This window comes from Rhinolophus sinicus, chromosome 16, assembly GCF_057876585.1.
Source record: "Rhinolophus sinicus isolate RSI-liver-muscle chromosome 16, RSI-T2T, whole genome shotgun sequence".
Taxonomy (NCBI): domain Eukaryota; kingdom Metazoa; phylum Chordata; class Mammalia; order Chiroptera; family Rhinolophidae; genus Rhinolophus; species Rhinolophus sinicus.
This window is the reverse complement of record NC_142516.1, coordinates 89777219-89799909: the sequence shown is the minus strand read 5'-3', so window position 1 is coordinate 89799909 and position 22691 is coordinate 89777219. Positions and strand designations below refer to the sequence as shown.

General features: G+C 43.7%; 2 protein-coding genes and 1 non-coding gene across 17 annotated transcripts in view; all 3 read right to left on the bottom strand.

Moving 5' to 3' along the window:
- The window catches only part of N4BP2L1 (NEDD4 binding protein 2 like 1), a 35105-nt gene that overhangs the window by 11880 nt on the left and 534 nt on the right, over positions 1 to 22691 (bottom strand). For 6 of the 15 annotated variants that reach the window (XR_016019322.1, XR_016019323.1, XR_016019326.1 and 3 more), the window contains exon 1: positions 19255 to 19691. The exons of 1 other annotated variant lie outside the window; for it this stretch is intronic. Coding sequence is in view for 8 of the 14 variants with exons in the window: in XM_074330100.2 (XP_074186201.1) it covers positions 19255 to 19424 (170 nt within the window). In the remaining 6 variants the exon portion in view is untranslated. Of the gene's footprint in view, positions 1 to 19254; positions 19738 to 20751; positions 20869 to 22691 lie in introns of those variants that run through there. 8 more of the 15 variants (XM_088793142.1, XM_074330100.2, XM_074330103.2 and 5 more) reach the window with 8 other exon arrangements.
- The window catches only part of N4BP2L2 (NEDD4 binding protein 2 like 2), a 96262-nt gene continuing 77106 nt past the window's right edge, over positions 3536 to 22691 (bottom strand). Inside the window, exon 8 of the transcript XR_016019320.1 lies at positions 3536 to 7544. The gene's annotated coding sequence lies outside the window, so the exon portion shown is untranslated. The remainder of the gene's footprint in view (positions 7545 to 22691) is intronic.
- LOC141571417 (small nucleolar RNA SNORA16B/SNORA16A family) lies at positions 11786 to 11915 on the bottom strand. Its single transcript, XR_012496160.1, has one exon. It is a non-coding gene; the product is annotated as a small nucleolar RNA SNORA16B/SNORA16A family (small nucleolar RNA).

The following is a 22691-nucleotide window of genomic DNA, read 5'->3' as shown; positions in this document are numbered from 1 at the left end:
CCGCACTGTCATAACAGAAACCATCTCCTCACGTCGCTGTCGTTTAACACCTTGTAATCATGAGACCACCCAGTTTTGAGTTATTGAAATTCAATTTAAACAGAGATGCTTATTATCTCTAGAAAGCATCACTCCTCCCTGGGACCGGAAGAGGGCTGAGGGTGTGTTGCCCAGCTCTTGAAACAGACAGCGCTGTCCCCACCACTGACTTCTGCAGCACCATGACTGGCTGCACGCCAGTGGGAGACTAAGTGGAGGGTGTGACAACAGCCTGTCCTTGGGGGCCTCACACCTCACTGCTGTTCCTCTGTGAGGCACCCAGGGCCCTTCCTTTCACCCTAAACTCTCCCCTGTCCCGGGTCCCACCCTGGGTCTCTCCTCTCTAAGGACTCAGAAACTAGTTCTTTGTCAGGTATGAAATGTAGATAAAAGGGACGTGTGTGCTACCCCATTAGGTAACAATGCATTTTAACAGTGACATAAAGCACATAAAAACACACCAGGAGAAGGAAAGAGGAACACTTCCCGTAACTTCCTAAACCTCTATCACTCGCTCTAAACATGAAAACATCACAGAAAAAAGAAAAACTTTGGAGTCCCCCCTTTAAAGCAAAAAACAAAACAAAATTAATTTGTGCACAAAATAACAGAAAATGTTTCCACTCGAAATCCTTATTCAGACTATTTTGGGGGAGAAGAGGCACACCATGCTGGGTAGTAACCGGGTATATCTCCAAGCCTCCTTTCTCATCTGTAAAAACTGAGGATAACAAACGTTATCTATGTTGCCAGGTGATGACAGTGACCTCATAATGTGGGAAAGCACGGAGTGCGACGCGTGACACGATGAGTGCACATTTCTCTCCCTACCGCACTCGCCAGCATAATTCTAACTTCAAAGCGATGCTCAGAATAAAGAGATACAGTATTTAAAAGCTGGAAGGAAAAAAGGTTGAAAAATGACAAAAGGCGGGGAATGCACAGAACGCAAAGCCGCTCCTTGCGTTTGTTCTCCTCCAGTAAGAAGAGAAGGAATGAGAGGCCGCCTTCCCCTCCCACCCCCAGCACCCCCCTACCTCCCCCCCACCTCCCCCCTACCTACCACCCCTCCAGCCTTAGGTGACCAGGCCGCGGGCCGTTGTGCCCACAGACGTGGGTTCAAGTGTTCCTCCGCCGGGACCAGCCCTGTGCGCTCTCTCTACGCTTCTGTTTTCTCGACTGAAAAACACAGATACTAATCACTGCTTGTTAAATGGAGCTTCTAGCAAGGTTCAGAGGAGGTAAGGTACTGGAAAACATTTTGCAAATGGCCAGGCACTCTACAAATGCAAAGTACTGTTATTTTATTAATACTAATAACAAATGAGGTCAAATTTACCAACCCAGACTGTTTACATGCCGTGGGAGTGAAATACATGCGTCTGTGTGCGCGATCTTGCAGTTGCTGCGAGTGAATTAGATGAAAGACCAAAATAAAGCAGATGCCTCAGTTTTCAAAAATGAATAAACACATTCCAGAAACAGTAAACAACCATCTCTGTCAAAAAAATTTGGAAGGCTTGACAGGATTTAAAAAGAAAGCAGCATAGATAGCTGAGAAAATGATTCTAAACGGAATATATTCTTCTTTGATGGGACGTGCTGGTAAGCAGGGAAATTCAATGGACATGATCTTAAACGTGACTTAAACAGGAATCTAACTCTCTTGAAAGCCTTGTGGGAAAAGGTGGACCAGAAGATAACATTTTAATACCTAACAAACATTAGAGAATTATCCAACTCCTTAAATATTTATTGAGCACTTGATGTGTGCCACGTACTATGTGAACTGTTAAGGCATAAAATAAAGTAGCTGCTTCCAAGGGGTTACCAGCCCAGACAAGGAGCCAGCCCCCACACAGCTGGCCTAAGGCACGATGCAAAGAGCTGACCATGGGATGCAAAGAGCTGACACATGAAGCCCTCCCAGAAGCTGAGGTCGGAGAGAGTTCTGACCCGGAAAGCACTGTAGAAGAGACTGCGCTTGACCTAGACCTTGAGGGGTGAGGGAAAAATGCCTCTTAGGGAAGGAGGTAAGAGGAGAAAGCTCTTGCTTACAGGGCGTGTTGTGAGCAAGAGACTTTAGGGGAAAACAAGATCAAAGACACTACCGGTTAAAAACGGCAAATCATATTTGCAACACTGTTCACTTGTGAGAGGAATTGAAAGAGGAATTCGGCCAGCGGGAATATGTCCAGAGACGAGTGACCAGGAAAATGTAAGGCCTGACAACCATGGAAAACTGTCAGGTGAGCACAGATGGTCAGAGGAATGCGGCCCTTGAAGGTGAGAACAGATGACAGTAGTGGTTCACGATGGTCGCCCTCAGATCCTGGGAAATCTGTGTGAGGAGAGGAGGACAGGGGATGAACTTGTTCTGTGGCTCGGCCGTTTGGGTCGGGCTCCCCTGGCGGGCTCTGCTGGTCCTGCCTGGCACCCCTGGTGCAGCGGCCTGCCCACGCTGGTGTCCGGGTGCCGGCTGTCAGCGAGCTGTCACCCACGAAGAGGCCGGCCCAGGCTTCTCCAGTCATTCCCAGAGGGAGCGAGTGGAGGCTGCCAGGCATCCACCAGGTTCTACTGGTCGAGGCGAGTCACTGCCTGCCCACAATGAAGGGTAGGAAGACAGGTGGCAAAGAAAATGTGGCCGTTTCAAATCACCGGAGCTACCGAAAATGGCAGGAAAGAAAAGTATGAAGAGGATTTAATAAAAGAAATTCGCAGTTTCCAGATAAATTCTTTTATTTGACTTTAAAGATACTCAAACTGAAAAGCCCAAATCCTAAATCCAAACTGTAACCTCGAACGCAAACAATCATTATACAGACACCTTTGAAAAATGTCTAAGGGCAGCACTAAGTGCATTTTCAGGTATGTCACATTTATGAACATTTTTACACTTTCTAAGTTACTGTCATTAATACTATCTCGTGTACATAATGAAAACTACATTCAGAGGTCAAATAATAGCGTGTAACTTATTTTCCTTGCCTTTTGAGTACTAAGTAACTAAGGATATCGTTTCCAAGATTTTTGTTTTCTTTTTGATCCCAGATTTACTATCCCTTCTAATTCTGGTTTCATTCATTTTCCTAACAGGCGTTTTTTTGGTTTTGACCATTTTCAGAGTTGACTATTTCTTTTCCTACGCATAGTCTTATCTCCTACTCTTGTTTTCCTTTTTATGACCTATATTATCTATTGGAAGTGAGTACTATCTGATGTTTCCTTTAAAAAAGCAAAACATCCACATGTCTGTCCAATTCATATCTTATTTGAATCCTATCCCCTTTTAGAAAACAAAAACAAAACACAACAAAAACCTACTTGATTGCAAAATTTTACCTTAGAGTAAAAGTTAAATTGCTCAGGACCACTGTGGGGCTAGGCCGCCTACCTACTCGCCATCTCTTGAGACACATCTGACTGTAGCATAGATGGTTGTCCTAACAAGCCCATAAAAATAAAATATGTTTTTCACCTTTACAGCTCGAATGCAGGGGGGCGGGGGGGCGTCCTCCCTGAATGATCACTCCTTCATTCAAAGTGGTGTTCTATCTTCACCTGAATGTTAAATCAGCACTGGAAGCCACAAATAGCATCTTGAATATGCAGGATAATAAAAGCTCTCCTGCCTAAATTAAAGACCTGAGTGAACGGACAATCTTGAGATTCTCAAACTTAAGTAGAAGGAATAAATACCACTCCATCTGCTTCAGAAGTGGTGGGGACAATGCCCCAGCTCTAGCTTTCTTTATGGTGGTCAGGGGCCTCGTGCATTGGGGACACTGAGAGAATGAAAATAAAAGGGAAAAAATAGAAGACAATTACTTCCACAGAAACTTCACCTCCCCAGCTCACCACCAAATTCACTTAAAATCACTACTATGGGAAAAACTCAGGTACTAACCTTGATTTGACAACTGATCATTCTTCTGTGTAATTCTTTAATAATAGAAAGAGAACCATTGAAACATATTTAGATACCTACCTATTAGTCACTCACGCACTCACAAAGTCCAACATTACTAAGAAATTTTGAGTTGTACCCCCAGCTTTCCATTTTGGAAATTGTCAAGCATGCAAAAGTAGATAGAATAATAATCATTCCCCACGCACCCATGGCCTAGCTTCCAATCATCATCATCTGACTAGTCTTATTTCGCCTGCTTCTACTTCATTTCACCAAATAGTCCGTCAGTGTTCAAATTTCCCTGATTGTCTCTAATCATATTCCTTCACTTGGTTTGCGTCAACAACCCAACAGGATCCACACGCTGTGTTTAGCTGCCACGTCCCCTATTCTGTACTTTCCCCTCTCCTTCCTATTTCCACCTGAATCTTTTCCACCCATAAACATTTATACAGAGTGCCAAAAAAAAGTATACATATTTTAAGAAAGGGAAAAACTGTATTAAAATTGTAATACAATGAATGATGCTTGCATTCATTTGATTAATGCCATCTTTTGAGTGAATGTCATACTACACATTGCTACGTAATTCAACTTCGAAAAGTAATACATAGATAACATCTCTTAAAATGTGTATGTTTTTTGTGCACCCCCGGTATTTAGAAAATGTTCAAACCTATAGAAAGGAGTTTAAAAAGCAATACAATTAATACTGGTTTCCCTTCATCTATAGTCACCAGTTGTTAACATTTTGCGTCATTTATTTTGTCTCTCACATACGTATTTTTGATTAACTATTTGAAAATAAGTTGCAGACATCATGACATTTTGTTCCTAAATTCTTTGTCAAGTGTCTCCTATGATTAAGAACATTCTCTCACATCGAAAAATTAACATGAATTCAAAACAGTTGATGTTAGACTTTTTAATTTAAAATGTTTTAATTTCCCCAATGGTCCCAATAACACTATTCATAGGTACAAATACTGCACTTGGCTATGATGTCTCTTCAGTGTCTTTTAATCTAGAACTGTCCTCATGCCCTTTGGTTCCCATTTTTGAAGAGTCCAGGTCAGTTGGCTTGAGAATGCCCCACATTCTGGGTTTGTCTGATTGTTTCCTCATGATTAAATCTAGGTTAAATATTTTGGAAGGAAATTACAGAGGTGATGTTTGTCAGCTTCTGATTGCACATAATGACAGTACACCATTGTGCTAAGTTTTAATCTCTTGGCTAAAAGGTGGTGTCAGCCATTCTATCCATTGTAATATCACATAATGTGGGAAGGACAGGGGAAGGAGGTGAAACTGAGATGCCAACAAACTTTCCCTCAATGATCTTTACCTCATTGCTGATAATTTCGTGACAATTATTACATTGGGAATTGCAGAATATTGATTCTTCTCATTATGTAATGTCTTCTGTATTTACTAGGTGGCATTGGCTTGTAAAGAAAAGCTTTCTTTCCCCCTTCCCTTTTAATACTCCTTACCACGGGTATTCTTTATGATGCTCAAATTGTCCCACATTTGGCCAGGAGATACCCCTTCAAGCAATCTCCTGTGTCTTTGTCTACACAAACCTTTAAAATACTGTTTTTCCTTTCTAATTAGCAAAGAACTACTCACTGCAGAGTATTTTGAAACCAAAACTACAAAGAAGGGGAGGTTCCTATATTCCCCCATCTAAAAATAAGTATTATTAATATTGTCATCTTCTTTCCAGGAGGGGAGGGAGGGAGGTAGATGGAGGAGGGAAGACAGAGAGAGAGAGAGGGAATTTTTCATCTGATGTTTTATTACATAAGAACAGAAACATAATGTAGAGTATAGCAACTTTTCACCAAACTTATTTCCATAGCAATTATTTCCTACCTCATGAAACATTATTCTATGACATTACTTTTAATGATTATGACATAGGTATTCATATGGATGTACCATAATTTACTTAACCAAGGCTCTATGATTAGGTATTTAGTTTGTCCCCAACTTCTTTGATTACCAGCAAGATTAAATATTTTTTCTTATGTGTGCTGGTCATTTAGAGAGATTCTTTTATGAATTGCATTTCTGTGTCCTTTGTCTGATTGTTAATATAACATTATTGAGAGGTTTATCTCTTTCTTATTGAATATGCATATTTCTTATTGAGTACATCAATTCTTTTTTTTTATTTTGTTTATAACAAACTCTAACCTAAGTCTAAATTTTTAGAAAGTTTTCTAGTCACATGTATTATCTTTTGTTTTCTACTTTCTGCCTTTGATGATACATTTACAACAGTCTTTCCTGCCCCAAGGTTATGTAAACTCATCTATGTTGTATTACATGTTACTCACCAATCCATTGAAAATTTAATTTTGGCACGTGGCATTGGTTAAGGATCTAACTTGATTATTTGTCCACATGGAAGGAAACGTGATTATCCCGAAACCATTGACTGAACAACTCATCAACTCCCCATTGTTTTAAAATACTTTTTATTCTATACTAAATAACAAATAATTAGTCCTGTTATTAAACTTTCTATTTTGTTCTATGAAACTTCATGTGTAAGTTCTTCTTCATTGTCTTCTTTTCCAATATTTTCTTGATTATATTCAGTAGTTACAAATCTTTCCTTTATAAAATTTATACTTTTATTTTCTTATTTTCTTGTACAGACGTTTTTGAACAATATCAGCTAAAAGGATGTCCATTTCTTGATGTCTTTGATTCTACTTATGGTAGGCTAGAGTTGGTCGTTCCAATAAATTTTCTTTTTTTTTCCCAAGAATTTTAAGCACTAAACAAAGAGCTTGGCATATATTAACTGTCCTTAACCTTTAGAACAATTTTATAAAATAAATAATGTTTTCTCTAGTTTTTAGATTAACAATAATAAAAAAAACAACGTAAGATTTCAAGAGAGTAAATAACTGGCCCACGTTTACACAGCGTAGATATGGCACTGCCAGAATTTTTCCCCAGGTGTACAGAGTCAGGTACATGGGTGTTATATACTTTGTGAGATCTTATGGGTCTGAGAAAGCTGTTCCATTGTACTCACACATTAGTAATTTGGCTGAATGAGAATTACTGGATTACAATCCTTCCTAACAGATGCTTATAGTTCAAATTTGTTTCAGTTAAAAGTGGGGTCAATTGCATTTAACATAAAACTCAGATCACAGTGGCTTATTAAAAATAGAGAGGTGTGTGTGTATATATATCTGTATATCTATATCTATATACTGGGGCTGCCAAAAAATTTATACACATGACTTGTCTTCATCTTTTGTTATCGGTATATATTATTACAATTCTAATACAGTTATTTCCTTTCTTAAAACATATATACACTTTTTTGGCATATATGTACACACACATACAATTATGTGTGAAAAATCAGAGGTAGAATTCAAGGCTGGTACCACATGAACGCAAGTCAACAGGGTTCTTCTTCCTTTTTCCTTTCTTCTTTTCCCATGTATACATTAAACGTGTGTCTACCATCTTTCTTAGCACGCAGCCTTCCAGTCCTTCATGCTTCCATCCTGCGCCGCCTATTGGGCACAGGGGGCACTGCTGCTCCCGCTTTCACATCCACAATCTGCACAGCAAGCAGGGAGAGAAGCAAGGGAGCCTTGAAAACAGGTTATAGTTGGCACATTGCCACACGTAACAAAAAGGAACTATGGAAGTAGGGGTAACTAATTAACAGTCTTACAAGGATATGTGTAGGTATTGAATTTATTTTGTTATCATTTTTGTTTAGAGCCTCAACTGAGAAATATGTCCTATTATATCTGTAATTGTTGCCTTGGGTATATTTATTCTGGTTTATTTGGTTATATTTATTCTCATATTTGTCTTCTATGTGGCTGTCTGATTTTCTGCATTGTGATTCTGCTCATCTTTATCTCTGATGGTCTTTAAAATTCCAACATTTATGTTAGATTCTTTTAAAGAAATGTATCTCATTTAGCTCCTTAAAAATTTTTTCTGCCTCTTAGCCAACTCCATATTATCATGTTTCTTTTATTCCTTGTAGCATCAAGAGGGATTTTTGAAAACACCTTAAATAGAAATGCAAAGGCAATAATATAACAAACACCAGTATACCCACAGCCCAGAGCTGCTAATTGTCAACATTTTCTCATATTTGTTTTGTTGTCTTAGAATTCAACCAACCCCCCACCTTAACTCTGGCAATCCCAAACACCTGTACTATACTTCTTTGTGCCCTTTCCCACAATATGTGTCACGTCCTAACATGACAAACAATGTCCTTATATTTTATATCCCTACCCCTGGCACCTAAGGTCCTCGAGGGCAGGATCTTTATTTTGTTCATGGATTATTCCCAAGCACCTAGACCCCTGCCTGGAACATGGTAGCCACTCAGGAAGTATTTTTGAATAAATAAATGAAGGGAAATTATCTTCTTAGATCATTTATGTTGATAGATGGACTTAGTCCACTGCTTTCAGCTGCTATGTTAAGCTCCATTATCAGCACAATAATAAACACAGCTAACATTTATTAAGTGCTTATTGTGTTCTAAGCACTCATAATGGCTTTACATTTCTCATATAATGCTCAAAAAGACCTGTGAGGTAAATAGTTAGTAACCTGAACGTTACAAATGAGAAATTAAAGCCAGTGAATGGATACAAAATCAACGTACAGAAATCGTTTCTACACACTAACAACAAAACATCTGAAAAAGAAAATAATCCCATTCACAACATGTCAAAAGCAATAAAATATTTTTTAGGAACAAATTTAACCAAGGAGGTAAAGACCTGTTCACAGAAAACTTCAAGACTTTGATGAAAGAAACTGAAGATGACACAAGCAAACAGAAAGATATTTCATGTTTGTGGATTGGAAGATAATATTGTTAAGATGTCAATACTACCTTAAGCCATCTAGAGATTCAATGCAATTGCTATTAAAATTCCCATGGCATTTTTCACAGAAATAGAACAACAATCCTAAAATTTATGCGAAACTACAAAAGACCCTGAATAAACAATGCAATCCTAAGAAAGAAGAACAAAGCTGGAGACATCACACTTCCTGATTTCAGACTATACTGCAAAGCTATAGTAATCAGAACAGTATGGTACTGGCATGAAACTAGACACATAGATCAATGGAACAGAACTGAGAGCCCAGAAACAAACCATCACATATACAGTCAACTAATATTTTGGCAAGTGAACCAAGAATACTCAATGGAGGAAGGACAGTCTCTTTAATAAATGGTGTTGGGAAAACTCGATAACCACCAGCAGTGTGAAAATGGACCCCATCTTATACCACTCACAAAAAATAACTCTAAATGAATTAAAGACTTAAACATAAGACCTGAAACCATAAGACTCCTAGAAGAAAATGTAGGGAAAAGCTCCCTGACATGGGTCTTGGCAATAATTTTTTTTTTGGATATGACACTAAAAGCACAAGCAAAAAAAGCAAAAATTAATAAGTGGGACTACAGCAAACTAAAACGCTTCTGCATAGCAAAATAAACAATCAACAAAATGAAAAGGCAACATATGAAAGGGAGAAAATATTTTCAAATCATATAGCTGATAAGGGGTTAATATCCAAAATATAGAAAGAACTCATACAACTCAATAGCTATATATATATATATATATATATATATATATATATATATATATATATATATTATATATATAATATATATATGATTAATCCGACTAAAAAATGGGCAGAGGATCTGAACAGACATTTTTCCAAGGAAGACATACAAATGGCCAACAGTTACATGAAAAGATGCTCAACATCGTTAATCATCAGGGAAACGCAAATCAAAGCCACCATGAGATGTCACCTCACACCTGTCAGAATGGCCATCATCAAAAAGCAAGAGATAACAAGTATTGCTGAGGATGTGGAGAAAAGGGAATCCTCATGAACTGTTGGTGGGAATATAAATTGGGGCAGCCACTATAGAAAATAGGATGGAGGTTTCTCAAAAATAGAACTAACGTATGATCCAGCAGTCCTATTTCTGGGTGTTTATCCAAAGAAAATGAGAACAGGATCGTGAAGAGATATCTGCACCCCCTGTGTTCACTGCAGCATTACTTACAGTAGCCAAGGTATGGAAACAACCTACGTGTCCATCAATGGATGACTGGATACATAGGATGTGGTAAATATATGTAATGGAATAATATTCAGCCACGAAAAAGAAGGAATCCTGCCATTTGCGAAAACATGGATGGACCTTGATGGCATTGTGCTAAGTGAGGTAAATCCGACAGAGAAAGACAAATACTGTATGCTCTCACTTGTACGTGGAATCTTAAAAAATGAACTCATAGAAGCAGAGTAGAATGGTGGTTACTAGAGATTGGGGGGGAAGTGAATGGGGAGATGTTGGTCAAAGGGTACAAATGTCTAGTTATAAGACAGGTAAGTTCTGGGGATCTGATGTACAGCATGGTGACTATTAACACTGCATTATATAATTGCAAGTTGCTAAGAGAGTAGATCTCAAATGCTCTCTCCACAGAAAACAAATGGTAATATGTGACACAACGGAGGTGGTAGCTAAGCTATGATGGTAAACATTTTACAATATGTAAGTGTATCAAATCAACATATTGTACACCTTAAACTTACACAATGTTATATCTCAATAAAGCTGGGGGTGGGGGGAGACGAGTGAGTGGTACATGCTGGATTAAAACCAGGCTCCTGGCTCCAGAGCTACGAACTGACCCACTATGCTTGAGTGCTCTACAATAAACCACATTCATCCACCCTTTTCTCTAGAGACACTTAGGTTGTTTGCAATATTCCCCATCATGAAGGAGTTTCAGTGAACAGCACTGTGACTTATCTCCTTGTGCATTTGTGGAATGTTTCCTGAGGGTATCTTCGTATGACTCAAATCCTTTTTCATAGGGTTTTGGGTTTTTTGGTGTTTTCTTTTTTTAAAAAAGAACAACAGAGCAGATGCTGTTTAAATTTTATTTCCTTCAGAAATTTTTATTCTCTGAGAGGTGGTCCATGAAGGCAGGGATCTTTGTCTTTTTTGTTCACTGGTCTAAGCATCTAGAAGAATGTCAGGCCCATGAGAGATACTCAGTAAACATTTGGTGAAGGTATGAGTGGTTCTTGAATGTTAGGTTCTGTTGCCTTAACTATGCAAACGCTTTTTATAGGGCCCCAAACTGTGTGAAGAGAATTTGTACTCACTCATCCTTATGCACTGAGAATTTTACCCAAAGCTCGGATTTACCCCCAAAGGAGACTTTGAGAGAGGATTCTTCTTGGGTCCCAGGCATGTCCTCTGGATATTATTAGAATCCCCCTGGAGGATAGGAAACAGGTTCTGTGACCCAACAGCCTGAGGGGACTGGGGAGAGTCATGCTGTAAATGGTTTGGCACGGGCTCCCCTGAGTCCTGGTGTGGCCCGATTTTCTCGGGGCCTCCAACCGCCACACCAAGGCTGAGCCCTGCCCTTGGAGAGACGGACCTCACCCACTGTCAGCCCCGTGTTACCACCAAGCCACAGCGGCCAAGGGGACTCCAGTGAAGAGTGCCCAGGTGTCCTATGGCTCTCTTGCTCTCAGCCCTCACGCCGTGAAGGTAGGCGTGTCAAAAGCAGGCTCCCAGGTGGGCCTTGGGTGCCACTGTCCATGGCACTACGCGTAGCGGAAAGCCCTTGCGCGTGAATAGCACCCTCCCACAGAATCTAGCCACAGGGACAGCACCCCGTATTTGTGCCCTACTGGTCACTTCAGCCACGCTCAGAACACGAGAAGCAATTGGAAGCACAGCTACCTCGGTTTTAACTTCCCTTTAGCTGTGTTTCCCCAAAATATCATAAATCAGGCACAGGTAGCAGAACAGAGGTGGTACAGGAAAGCTGTCACTGGGCTCTTTTTGGACAGCTGCTTAAATGGGAAAGCGGTTGCATCTTTGATTCTGATTTTTAATTCCCTTTTTAGTATAACTGTTGGGTGAAGGAGATGGCACATCACATATTTTCACATGTAAAACACAGGAATGGTATCCTGTGCACTGGACTGAAAACTTTGGAGGGAGAGGGGCTCTATGCCTTTTTTTTTTACATTTCTCTTTTTGTGAATAATCTCCCTTTTGATTTTGATTTTTTTCTTTACTTGAGACCCACACTGACATCTGAGCTGCCAAATCTTAGGAAGCTTCTAGCACTAACAAATCCATCAAATATTTAGTGATTTCAGCCAACTATGTGCCAGGCATTCTTTTAGGAGCCGGACAGAACAAAGTTCCTGATCTCACGAAGCTTACGTCCACATTTCATGAAGCTTACCTTCTAGTAAAAGAAACAGACAGTCAACATATAAGTAAGTATATGTCAGGTGGTGCTAATGCAAGGACGGAAAGGAAGCCAAAGTACAGGGCGAAGATGCTGGAGGCACCACTTAGAAGGCGGAGAAAGCCCCCCTCAGACCCTTAAAAGGTGTGGGGAAAAGAATGATGAAATATCCTAGCTATACAATCATACTTCAACAGGATTCTCGAATAGCTGTGACAAGCAGGTGTAAGTGTGTTTGTCCGTGAACATCCCTGCTGAGGGAAGACACTGTTATGAAGTCCCATGCCTCAGAACCACGTGCGTGATTCTCTGAGCCTAGCATCCTCATCTACGGAATAAAAACAACTCTGTCAGGCTACTGCAAAGATCCAGTCACCAGCCTATAGAGAGAGCCAGGCATACAGTTGACACTCAGTAAATGTGGGCTTGCTTTTCTTTCCCCATTTCTCCCTCCCCCTGCCAGGCTCTCACCTTGATAAAAACAGAGAGCCTTCCCCAAGCCACATACACGATGCAATAGAGACGAAGTGAAGGAACAATTAGACAGTTGACTCATTTCTCTTTATTATGCCATTTCCTCAATCCCATAGATCCAGGTATCTTCAGACAACTTGGAATGATAATCAATAATTTCTACTGGGTTCCTCTAGAGTCTGAATGAGCCAAGAATGGTGTCATTACATAGAGTCGAGTTCAACAAAGTGCCGAGAGGGAAGTAAGGCACTAAGTTGAGTTATAAATATCATGTCATGTGAGCAGACGGGAAAGAGAATGTACACGCCCTTACGCTGACTCCACACTGATAGAGAAAATAAATTCCCTGGTAATTTCTTCTATCAGAGGAAACACAGCATCAATACTGAGATACATAAAATGTGTCTTCCTTACCCTGTTGTAGTCCAGGTAAACTTACCCTCTTAGTGGGGCCTTTGAGTATGTTTTCAGTACACAACAGACCACAACCAACCTCACTACTCTTTCCACCTGTCACTCCCACTAGCCTCTTCCTTTGCTGCAGAAGAAAAGGCTCTGGACTAGAGTCAGGAAGAGGTACCCCTGTGACCTAATGACGATGTTTACCTTCTCAGAGCTTTGAGTCCTGGGCTTCGACTACATGAGCTCTAAGGAGACTTCCTGCACATCTCCTGCAATTTTCCTATGAAAACACTCTTCCCCTTTCACTGCTTCGTCTATTTCTACTGCTTCTCTAATCCTAAGCCACATCTGCAATATTGCATTATCCCAATTCAGCAGGGTCTTTTCCCGTGATCCAGGACTGTGGTGGTGGCGAGTCTCCTTTCCAGCAGTGATTATAAACAGTGCACTGTGTACTCTCTGCTAAACACACACGGCTCTTCCAGTGCTCATTCATCCCAGCCTCCAGAGACAGGAACTGCAAGGACTTTCAGCAGTGGGGACGGAGATTTAGGACCCACTTTAGGAAAATCATTAAAAATATAAAAAGCTAGTAGTTGCTGCAGGGAGACCTGAGTGACTAAAGCTCTCAGACATCACCTGCCTGATCCCCACATTTTCATATGCACAGACGTGGAACACTGCAAGCTTCCCATTTTGCCCTCGCTTCCATTTGAGAGCCCTGGCCTCATAAATAAAAGCCCCATGGTCCAGGCCTGCAGCTAGGAGCACTGCAGAGCCCAGCACGCTTTGGGGCCTGACGACTCACTGCCTGACCTAACTAGTCCCCTCATCTCACTGCTTCCCATAGCTCCCTGTGTGTGTCTGTAGAGTATACCTTTGTCCACATTTCTGGCTTGCCATTGCATCACATCAGGAGAGCATCCTTTCACTTCCTTGGAAAGCTCTAGTGCCAAGAAATAATAAATAGGTATTTTTCTTGATGGAAAATTTCATGTTAGCCAGAGATATGCATGAGGAGAAAAAGACAGCTGTCAGCAAGCATCCTTTGAGCCTAAAGGAACCCATGTTACAAATCATTTGTGATGGTGCCAGAAGGGACTAGAACACTACAAAAGATGCAACGTGACTCATAGCCTTCGCTTTGATTGATATGTAAAGATTCAAAACACTTTCCAGGAACAAAGGTAAGGTTGGCAAATTTTAATTTTTCAAATAAGGCAATTTTTTAAAAAAGGAAAGACTACCCTCTACTCTTGCCATTTCAATTCATTTCACTTCAAAAGGACAACTTAGTGGTATATCCATGCAATGGAATATTGAGCCATAAAAAGAAATGAGGTTCTGACATATACTACAACATGGATGAACCCTGAAAACATTAAGTGAAATTAGCCAGACAGAAAACGACAAATACTGCGCAATTCCACTTACATGAGGCACCAGAGCAGTCAGATCACAGGGCCAGGAAGTGAATCGGGGTCACTTAGGGACTAATGGGAGGAAGGCCTGAGGATTTATTGCTTAATGGGTACAAAGTTTGTGTTTGGGGTGATAAAAACATTTTGAAATAGTGGTGATGGTTACACAACAATGTGCACTTTAAAAAAGTTAAAACGGCCCAAAAGGGAGGCATTTTCTCTCTCTCACACACACACACACACACACACAGAAGTAGACAGATGCTTTCGCTGACAAAGGAGAAAAGGGTGGGGGCAGATCCAGGTGTTTGTCAGCTCAGCTGTGGAAAGTTCTGGGTCACCTTCTGAGAGAGAAGGGGTCTTGGGATGGGACTCCTATGTCTTCTACCAAGTCTGTACTCCTTTGTCCGTCTTTTATGTCCTCCACCGGCTGGCGCTGGGTTTACTCCGATGGAACACCCACGTGGGCCCAGCCCACTGGCCTGGGAGACACCCACGCTTTCCCACCACCACCATTGTAGTCATGGCGCTAATCCTTCTGTTTGTTCCGCCTCAGCCTCCCCAGCCTCAAGGCGAGCTCAGAACCACCTCCACGTGGAGGAGACTGCTCTTCCTGGTCATCCTCAGGGACCGCCCTGACCTTGAACACCCAGAGCACAGGAGATGCTGGTCCCCGTTAGACGCCATTTCCCCACAGCAGTGCGCAGGTTATGGATTCCATCCGCCAGCCTTGTGTAGGCTCCTCCCCGTAATCTCATTTGGTGCACACCTTACTAGGTAGGTACTAACAGCCACATAAGTACTCGGTGAGTACTATGATTACTGATTAGCGAGGAATAATTTCAGTAGCTGGTATTTATGTAGCCCACGCATCCGCCCACACCCACAGTGCTTTCCACACGCAATCACAGGACCTGTTCACCACAGTATCCTCACAATATACTTGCTAATGGGATCTCAGCCCTATTTTAACGAAAAAGAACCTGAGGTGTTGAAGAATCAAGAGACATATGCTGGTTCATATGCTAATTAATAGAAATTAATCATTAACATAATAACAAAAATTAATTTCAAGTGTTTCAAATTAATCTCCTCATGGATTAAAAGTATCCTAGTATATGTCCAACTGAGAATGAACCTAGGAAAGCCTTTTCATATACTAAATGACATTTATTTTATTACTGAATAAATGCTTTGTCATACAACCTGGGTCTATCCCACCTAGTTAACAAAATTATTTTCAACGGTAAAAAGTTATTTTCACCTTTAATAAGTTAACAAGTAATACATATTTACTGTAGAAACATGAGAAAATAATTCAGGGGGAAAGTCCAGAATCCCACTATCTAAAGTCAACAACTATCAACAGATATCTCTTCTCACATGTTTGTCTATGAGGATATGTACACCCCTTTCTTTGAACAGAAACTGGGATTTCTGTATATATATGTGAGAGAGAGAGAGAGAGAGAGAGAGAGAGAGAGAGAGAGAGAGAGAGAGAGAGAGAGAGAGAGAGATTTGTTAACAGGCTTTTAACTTAATGAGGGGTGCTGAGTATATTTGCATGTTAAATATATATCTATGTTCCCATTAATGATTGCATGACTTATAAGCCAGTCCTCTATTTCTGTATGTCTAAATTGGCTCACATTTTTTCTATTCCATAAAACACTCTGTGATGAACTTTCCTCTATCTTCATGTGCTTGTCCAGTTGTTGCCTTCAGATGAATTCCTGGAAGTAGGTCTTATAGGTCAATGATAACCTATTTTTGAAATGTTTTTTTAAATGAAATAGAGGTGATAAAACAGATTTAGGGGCACAGTAATTTTTTAGTACATTGATGTACTTAAAACTTTTTTAAACCAGATAAAACTCCAACTGTGTTTTATAATGTGGCCAAAGAACTTAAATAGGCTATTTCCACATTTCAGCCCCTTCAAGCTATGAAAACAAACAGGTGAAAGGCATAGAAATCTAACATTGATTTGGAAGACAACACATATCCTAATTTCAAAACTTTTTATTTCTTTAACCAAATGAGAATTAAAAGTTAAGCAGAAAAAAAGATGAACCCCCATCTGTAAAAATGGATCTCTTCCAATTTTTAAAGAAAATTTTTTTTTATTTTTCTGATTCAAGAAATACATGTTCATTATAGAAAATATAGAAAATACATAGAATAAAGAAAATAGGAATTTCCTAAAATCCAACATAAGAGAGCCTCACAGTTCTACTATTTTCTACACATGTGTATTTTTTAAACAGTTTGCCATTCTCCTCTTCTCCACCCCACCCCCCAAAAAGTGACCTGTGACCTCCACCCACCACACTACTTCGTCCTCACTGCAGGCCACTCTCCTTGCTGCGCTATAGCCTATTTCCTGTTGACTTCCCGATTTCTGTATAAATACACAACCCACCCCAAAGCTACGCCAAGGACCCCGTGCTCCCAGAACTGCTGACGCCCAGCCTAAGGGGAGAACTCAGAGTAGGCTTCCGTCTTCACTGCAGAGCCAGACTCCTCCCCCAGTAACACCGTGAAGATTTACCTCGGCTGACCACCGTCCTAAGCAGTAACTAAAACCTCGTGAAATGTACACAGCACTTTAAAGGTTAACAAGTTCTCTCACACACGTAATCGTCACAAGAGCCCTGTGAAGTCCACAGAGCAAACATCCCCATTTAACAAAAAAAGGAAACTGAAGTCAAGATTACAGCTGGTGAGTGGCAGAGCTTGGATTGGAAGCCATAAACTGACTCCAAGATCAGAGCTCTTTACCTAGCAATTATTAACACACCATTTCTAAGTCTGACAACTAGAATTAAGAGCCAGAAGATCTTCAATAAATCATCTAACCTTATCCTTTCTTAGCATCCACATGTAAGGAAAGTAAGTCCCAGAGAAGCTAAGTGACTGCCCACCGTCACCAGCTACTTCGTGATGCAGAAGCTCTAAAGGCACAATCTTCAGACTCCCAGGTCAGCGCTCACTCCAGGCGTCCCTAGAGAGATGTTCTTTAATAAGCTGGTCTCTCAGCCGGTGTCTTCTGCTTAGCCAAATGTCACCCAGGAATTAAAATCCTAAAAGTGTAGCACGTTAGAGCCAGAAGAGACCGTAAAGACCACCCAGGCCAACCCACTCACTTTACAGAGAAGGAAGGTGAGGTCCAAACCCAGCGCTTCCCAGTGGAAGGCTACATACCTCTGCTCATCCCATCACTTGGCTTTTGAGTAGTTAGACACACAATCAAGGTGTGACAGGCCCGAGATCGCAAAGCCACAGTGAAACCAAACAGGATTTGAATTCAGAAGATACTTGGCTGTATTAACAGATGCCCCCGCCCCCAACTGTATGACAAAATAGCCTGTTCTTCTGGGTTCTAAGCAGCCCCCCCATCCACCATCCACCTCCCCACCCACACTGAGACAAGGCCTACTGAAATGGGCATGTGTCTCAGGAAAGGGTACCACTGGAAGTCACCCATCCCATTCACCTGCGAAAATGTAGCAATATTGTTTTGCTAAAGGCTTCTACTCCACAGATCAGCGGGGAGTCCTAACTAAAACTGGCAGCACGTCATCAGGGCTGTCACAGTTCCCTACCTGCAAAGGGCCCAGACCCTCCTCCCATCCAAACCAGCTTGTGAATGTATGGTGTGCTACCTGATCCTTAAGCATCCCACGGTTCTTGGGCTAGCCTTCTCTCTCCAGTGAGCTGGCAAGCCCTTTGAAGGCAAGGGACCACTTCTATGGAGCACATACTACACGCCAGGCACTGTGCTTGGCACGGTAAGATATGGCCCCTACCTTCAAGAAACTTACAGAAGGATAAACAAAACTATGTGCACAACCAAGCGCAGTCACAGAGGTGTAAACAGGAAGCCGAGAAGCCCAGGAGGCGAGCACCTACTGGTGGGTGGGGTGGTGCCCACGCTATGACAGGTCTGAGTCTTAAAGGGCTAGTGGAAGCGTCGGGCAGAGGGAGGCAGCAGGCAGGCGGGCAGCGCCGGCACAGGCAAGGAGCTAACCGTAGACGTTGCTGGAACCAGGTGCCAGCAGGGAGTCCAGGGGCGAGGCTGGCCTGGTGGGCCTGGAAAGGTGGCGGCAGGCGATAAGCCTGCGTAGTCCGCGCAGACCTGGCACGGGGTACTGCCTGCACAATTCGCGGGTAAACGCACTCGGACGCCCCTGGCGCGGGGCCGCCCGCCGCCCCCCGCGCACCTGTGCGCCTCCGCAGCTGCCCCAGCGAACGCAGCTGCCCAACCTGCTCGTTTTCCGACGCGGCCGCCCGCCCCCGGCCCCGCGTCTCTCCGCCCGGGTGAAGACGCCTGTTGACGCGGTGGCAGTGCCTGTGCGCCGGCGGGTGGCCCCGCGGCGTTCTCTGCAGTCGCCACGGGTTTGCCTGACGACGATCCCTACGGGCCTCCCGACCCCGGGCTGGGGGCACCGGGGCGGCGCAGGTCCCTCGGCCGGCTGCCCTGGGCCCGCGCGGCGGCGGACAGGCCCGTGCCACCTGGGGCTGGCGCAGGGCACAGCGCCCACACCGTGCTCGGGAAAGCGCGGCACGGGACGCACAGCGCGGCCGCCTGCTCCCCCGCCCGGGCTCCCCGCCGCCGGGCCGGGGCTGGGGCGCAGGCCGGGCCGGGGCGGCGCCAGGCCGGGGTAATTACCTGGCCAGCGTGGTTTTCCCCGAGCCCGGGAGGCCTCGCAGGAGGTACAGGCGTTTCCTAAAGCTGTGGCGGCGCGGGGGTGTCCCGCGCGGGGGTGGCGGGGCCGGCGGCCGAGGCTGCGGCTGCTGGAGGCTCAGCCTCCCAAAGGATTCGAGAAAACCCTCCTCCATGGGGTGGGGGCTGCAGCACGGGCCCCGGGTTCCCTTTCCTGAAGTCCCGGCCTCGGCCGAAGCTGTTGTTTTTGTGGCGCTCCGGCCATGTGATAAATGGAGGGGCGGTGCTCGGAGCCCAGCCCCTCCTCCCCACCCGCCGAGCCGCGCTGCGGGGGAGGGGGCGTCCCTACCTGGAAGCTGGGGACTCTGGGAGACTGACAGCCGGGAAATGCGGGCGACGCGACCCCCGCTCTGAGCCCCCTCCCAGCCTACCGGTGCCCTGCGCCCGGAGGGCAGGGCTGCCTGGGACAGTGGGACGCTGCCCGGCCGCCTAAAAGCCAGGCCCTCCCCCGCCCCACCCCTGACGGCCTGGACCTTGAAAGTAAAATCATTTTAGTTGATTAAAAAAAATGTGGACCGCATTTTGGATAGTAACAGTAAAGGCCAATGTCTCCCCCATTGTGAGTACCAGTATCTGGCGGAGTCCCAAGGCTAACACCATTCCCCCAAGCTTGTATCGTTTCATTTTTTTATCCTTCTTTATCAGCCTGCCAAAAATATTCTTAGAAAGCTTTGCTGCCTCTCTATAACTTTAGATCTCTTCTTCCCAGAAAAAACACCCTTAAAACTCAGACTGATTGTGCACAGTAGCATAAACTAGGTTTCCTGAGAAGAAAGGTACATGCCCTCTTGGCACCTGAGGAGATGTGGCCTCTCTGGGACCCCACCCCACCCCCACCCCCAGGGAAGGGGCAGCCTACTAAAACCATTTACAATTCAGTGCCAGTTCCAGGGACTGGTGAGCGCCCATTGGCTGATCACCGTAGTACTAGTACTCTCCAGTATTTCACACTCAGGACTGTGCTAGCGTGAGCCTATCTTCTGAACAAAAATTCAACACACAGGGACTGAAAAAACACTGTTAAAAATTAACACCACCCTGGAAAACTCCATGGTGGCTCCAGCTGTAATAATGATTGTAAAGTAAATACATTTTGTCGCTGGCAGCTAAGGTATGAACATTTTGGAAAGGAACTGTGAAGAAGAGTCACTTCCTTCTGAAACAAAACCCAGATTTCCCAGCAAGCTTTGGAAGGGACTCTCCAAGTAGGGAGGGTCTGTGGCTGAGAACTGCGCCTTCCCCTGGGGGGTTCCCTGGGAGGTGGGGACAAGGAGATGGCCCTCTCCCTTAAAAGTCCCTTCCCAGCACTGGAGGAAGAATACTTTGTGATTCTTCTAAGCACTTCTGAAAAACACTGGAATTTCAAAAGCTGCTCTAAATATTAGGGGAAAACCATAAGGAACAGAGAAGATACGTGAATCATAAAAGCAGTGACGCTCATACCTCATGTGTCCGATCACACTTCTTACGAGAGTGCTTTGGCCCAGCCTCTAACACTGCCTTGTTCATTCTAGATGTTCACTGTCCCAAACAGGAGCTGGGAGGCACAGGTGTCTGCTGAGCTCCTGAAGAGTGGCTGTGCAAACTGAGATCAAAATACATACTGAATTTTGAAGGTTCAGTATGGAAACAAGAATGTAAAATAGCTCAGTAAGTTTTATACTGACTACATGTTCAAATGATAATACGTGGAGTGTGTTGGGTTAATATAGTATAAAATTAATTTCACCTGTTTTCGCTTTTTTAATGTGGCTACTAGAAAAGTTTAAATTACATATGTGGCTAGCATATTTCTATGAGACTTCCATGCGCCTTTATTTCCTCCTGTGGAGGGGGTCCCAGCCAGGGTGGGAGAGGGCGGCAGGAAGGCACAGCGGTGGGGACCAGAGGCTTTGGCACACCCATCTGCAATGCCTGTGGCAGAGGCAGCGGCCTAGGAGATGCTGGGAGATGCGTGTTGCTCAGAAGAGAGGTCTAAGCTGGAGGCAGCTTTGGAAGTCCTTGCCCTCAGAGGAGGAGACAGAGAATGGGACAGACAGCTAAGCAGGGGGGCCCTGGGGACACCAACTTGAAGGACTGTGCCTTTGAAGTGGCTCCGCAAAGCAGACAGAACTCGGAGACAAGTGTGTGGAGGCCCAGGGAGGGAGAGTTTCAAGGAGAAAATGGTCTGCAGCGCCTGGAAGTGACCCTAGACGCTTTTCCTTTCTGTCAACCCCCATGTTTAACTAGTCAGCAAGCTCTGACTGTTTTCCCCAATTTATTTCTCAAAACCAGACCATTGAAACTTACTGCTTTGTATCTGTTTCCTCCCACTAGACAGGAAGATGGAACACAGTGCCTGATATCCAGAAGGTGCTCAATAATTGTATGTGGACCTGAACTACTGTCTCAGTAGATGAGTCTGAGCTTGGGATTTACTGAAAATTAAGACCGAACAAAGCCAGTGGTAATGGTCACTAAGGAGCAGTGTAAACAGTCAGTGACCATCAGGACAGACCTGAGAGCCAGCTTGCTACTGGCTGTGTTCACATCCTTCCTGGTCCCATTGAGACAGCAGCCGCCAGACACGCAGGCTCCCCTGAGTCAGAGGAGCCCTGTGAAAACACTCCTCATGCCCTCAGTCCATCCAACCAACTTTTCAGCCCTGGGGTTTGGTTCCGTCTCTCCATTACGGGATGACCAACACTGTCTCACTTGGCTGCACTAGAAACCATTACTACAATGCACGTAAAGAAAATAATCTTATAAGTTATTTTTGGCATATAAAACATTCAAATGTTTCTTCGTTACTAGTTAACAAGATGTGGAAAATGAGGAGAGCTAGTGGAAAACAGCAACATCACCCTTAAACCTACAGGTCCAAATAAGCCCGGAGTGCTGCGTTATAACCCACCCAGGCTCCTCCCCAGGAGATGCCAAGATAGCAGAAAGTCTGAAACCAAGGTGAGCTCCCCTGGGGGGTTCCCTGAGAGAGTGGGGACAAGGAGATGAGCCCTCTCCAGACAAGGGCCATCGAACCCGAGACCCTGTAACATAGCAGAACCCTTTTAAATGTACAGGCACTCTCTCTGACCCTCTGTCATTATTCCCCTGCCAAAAACTTCTTTTTGCTTTTTACTCATAGCATAAATTAGTCTTATACATATGTGTTCATCTTGTTACATATGTGTGTGATAGGAGCTGCGAGGACAGGAGAGACGTCACCTTAGCCTGCGTGGCTCGTAGGACCCTGGCCTTCTCCATACCTAACACTGTTCCCTCCTGGCTCTTCCCTCCCTTCCCCTAGAAGCCTGGAGGAGCTGCAGGAAGCTGGAAGAGGACAGCAGAATAGGAACCAGGGAACAATGATGCAGAATATGTCTGCTTGGCTGAATTGCCAGGGG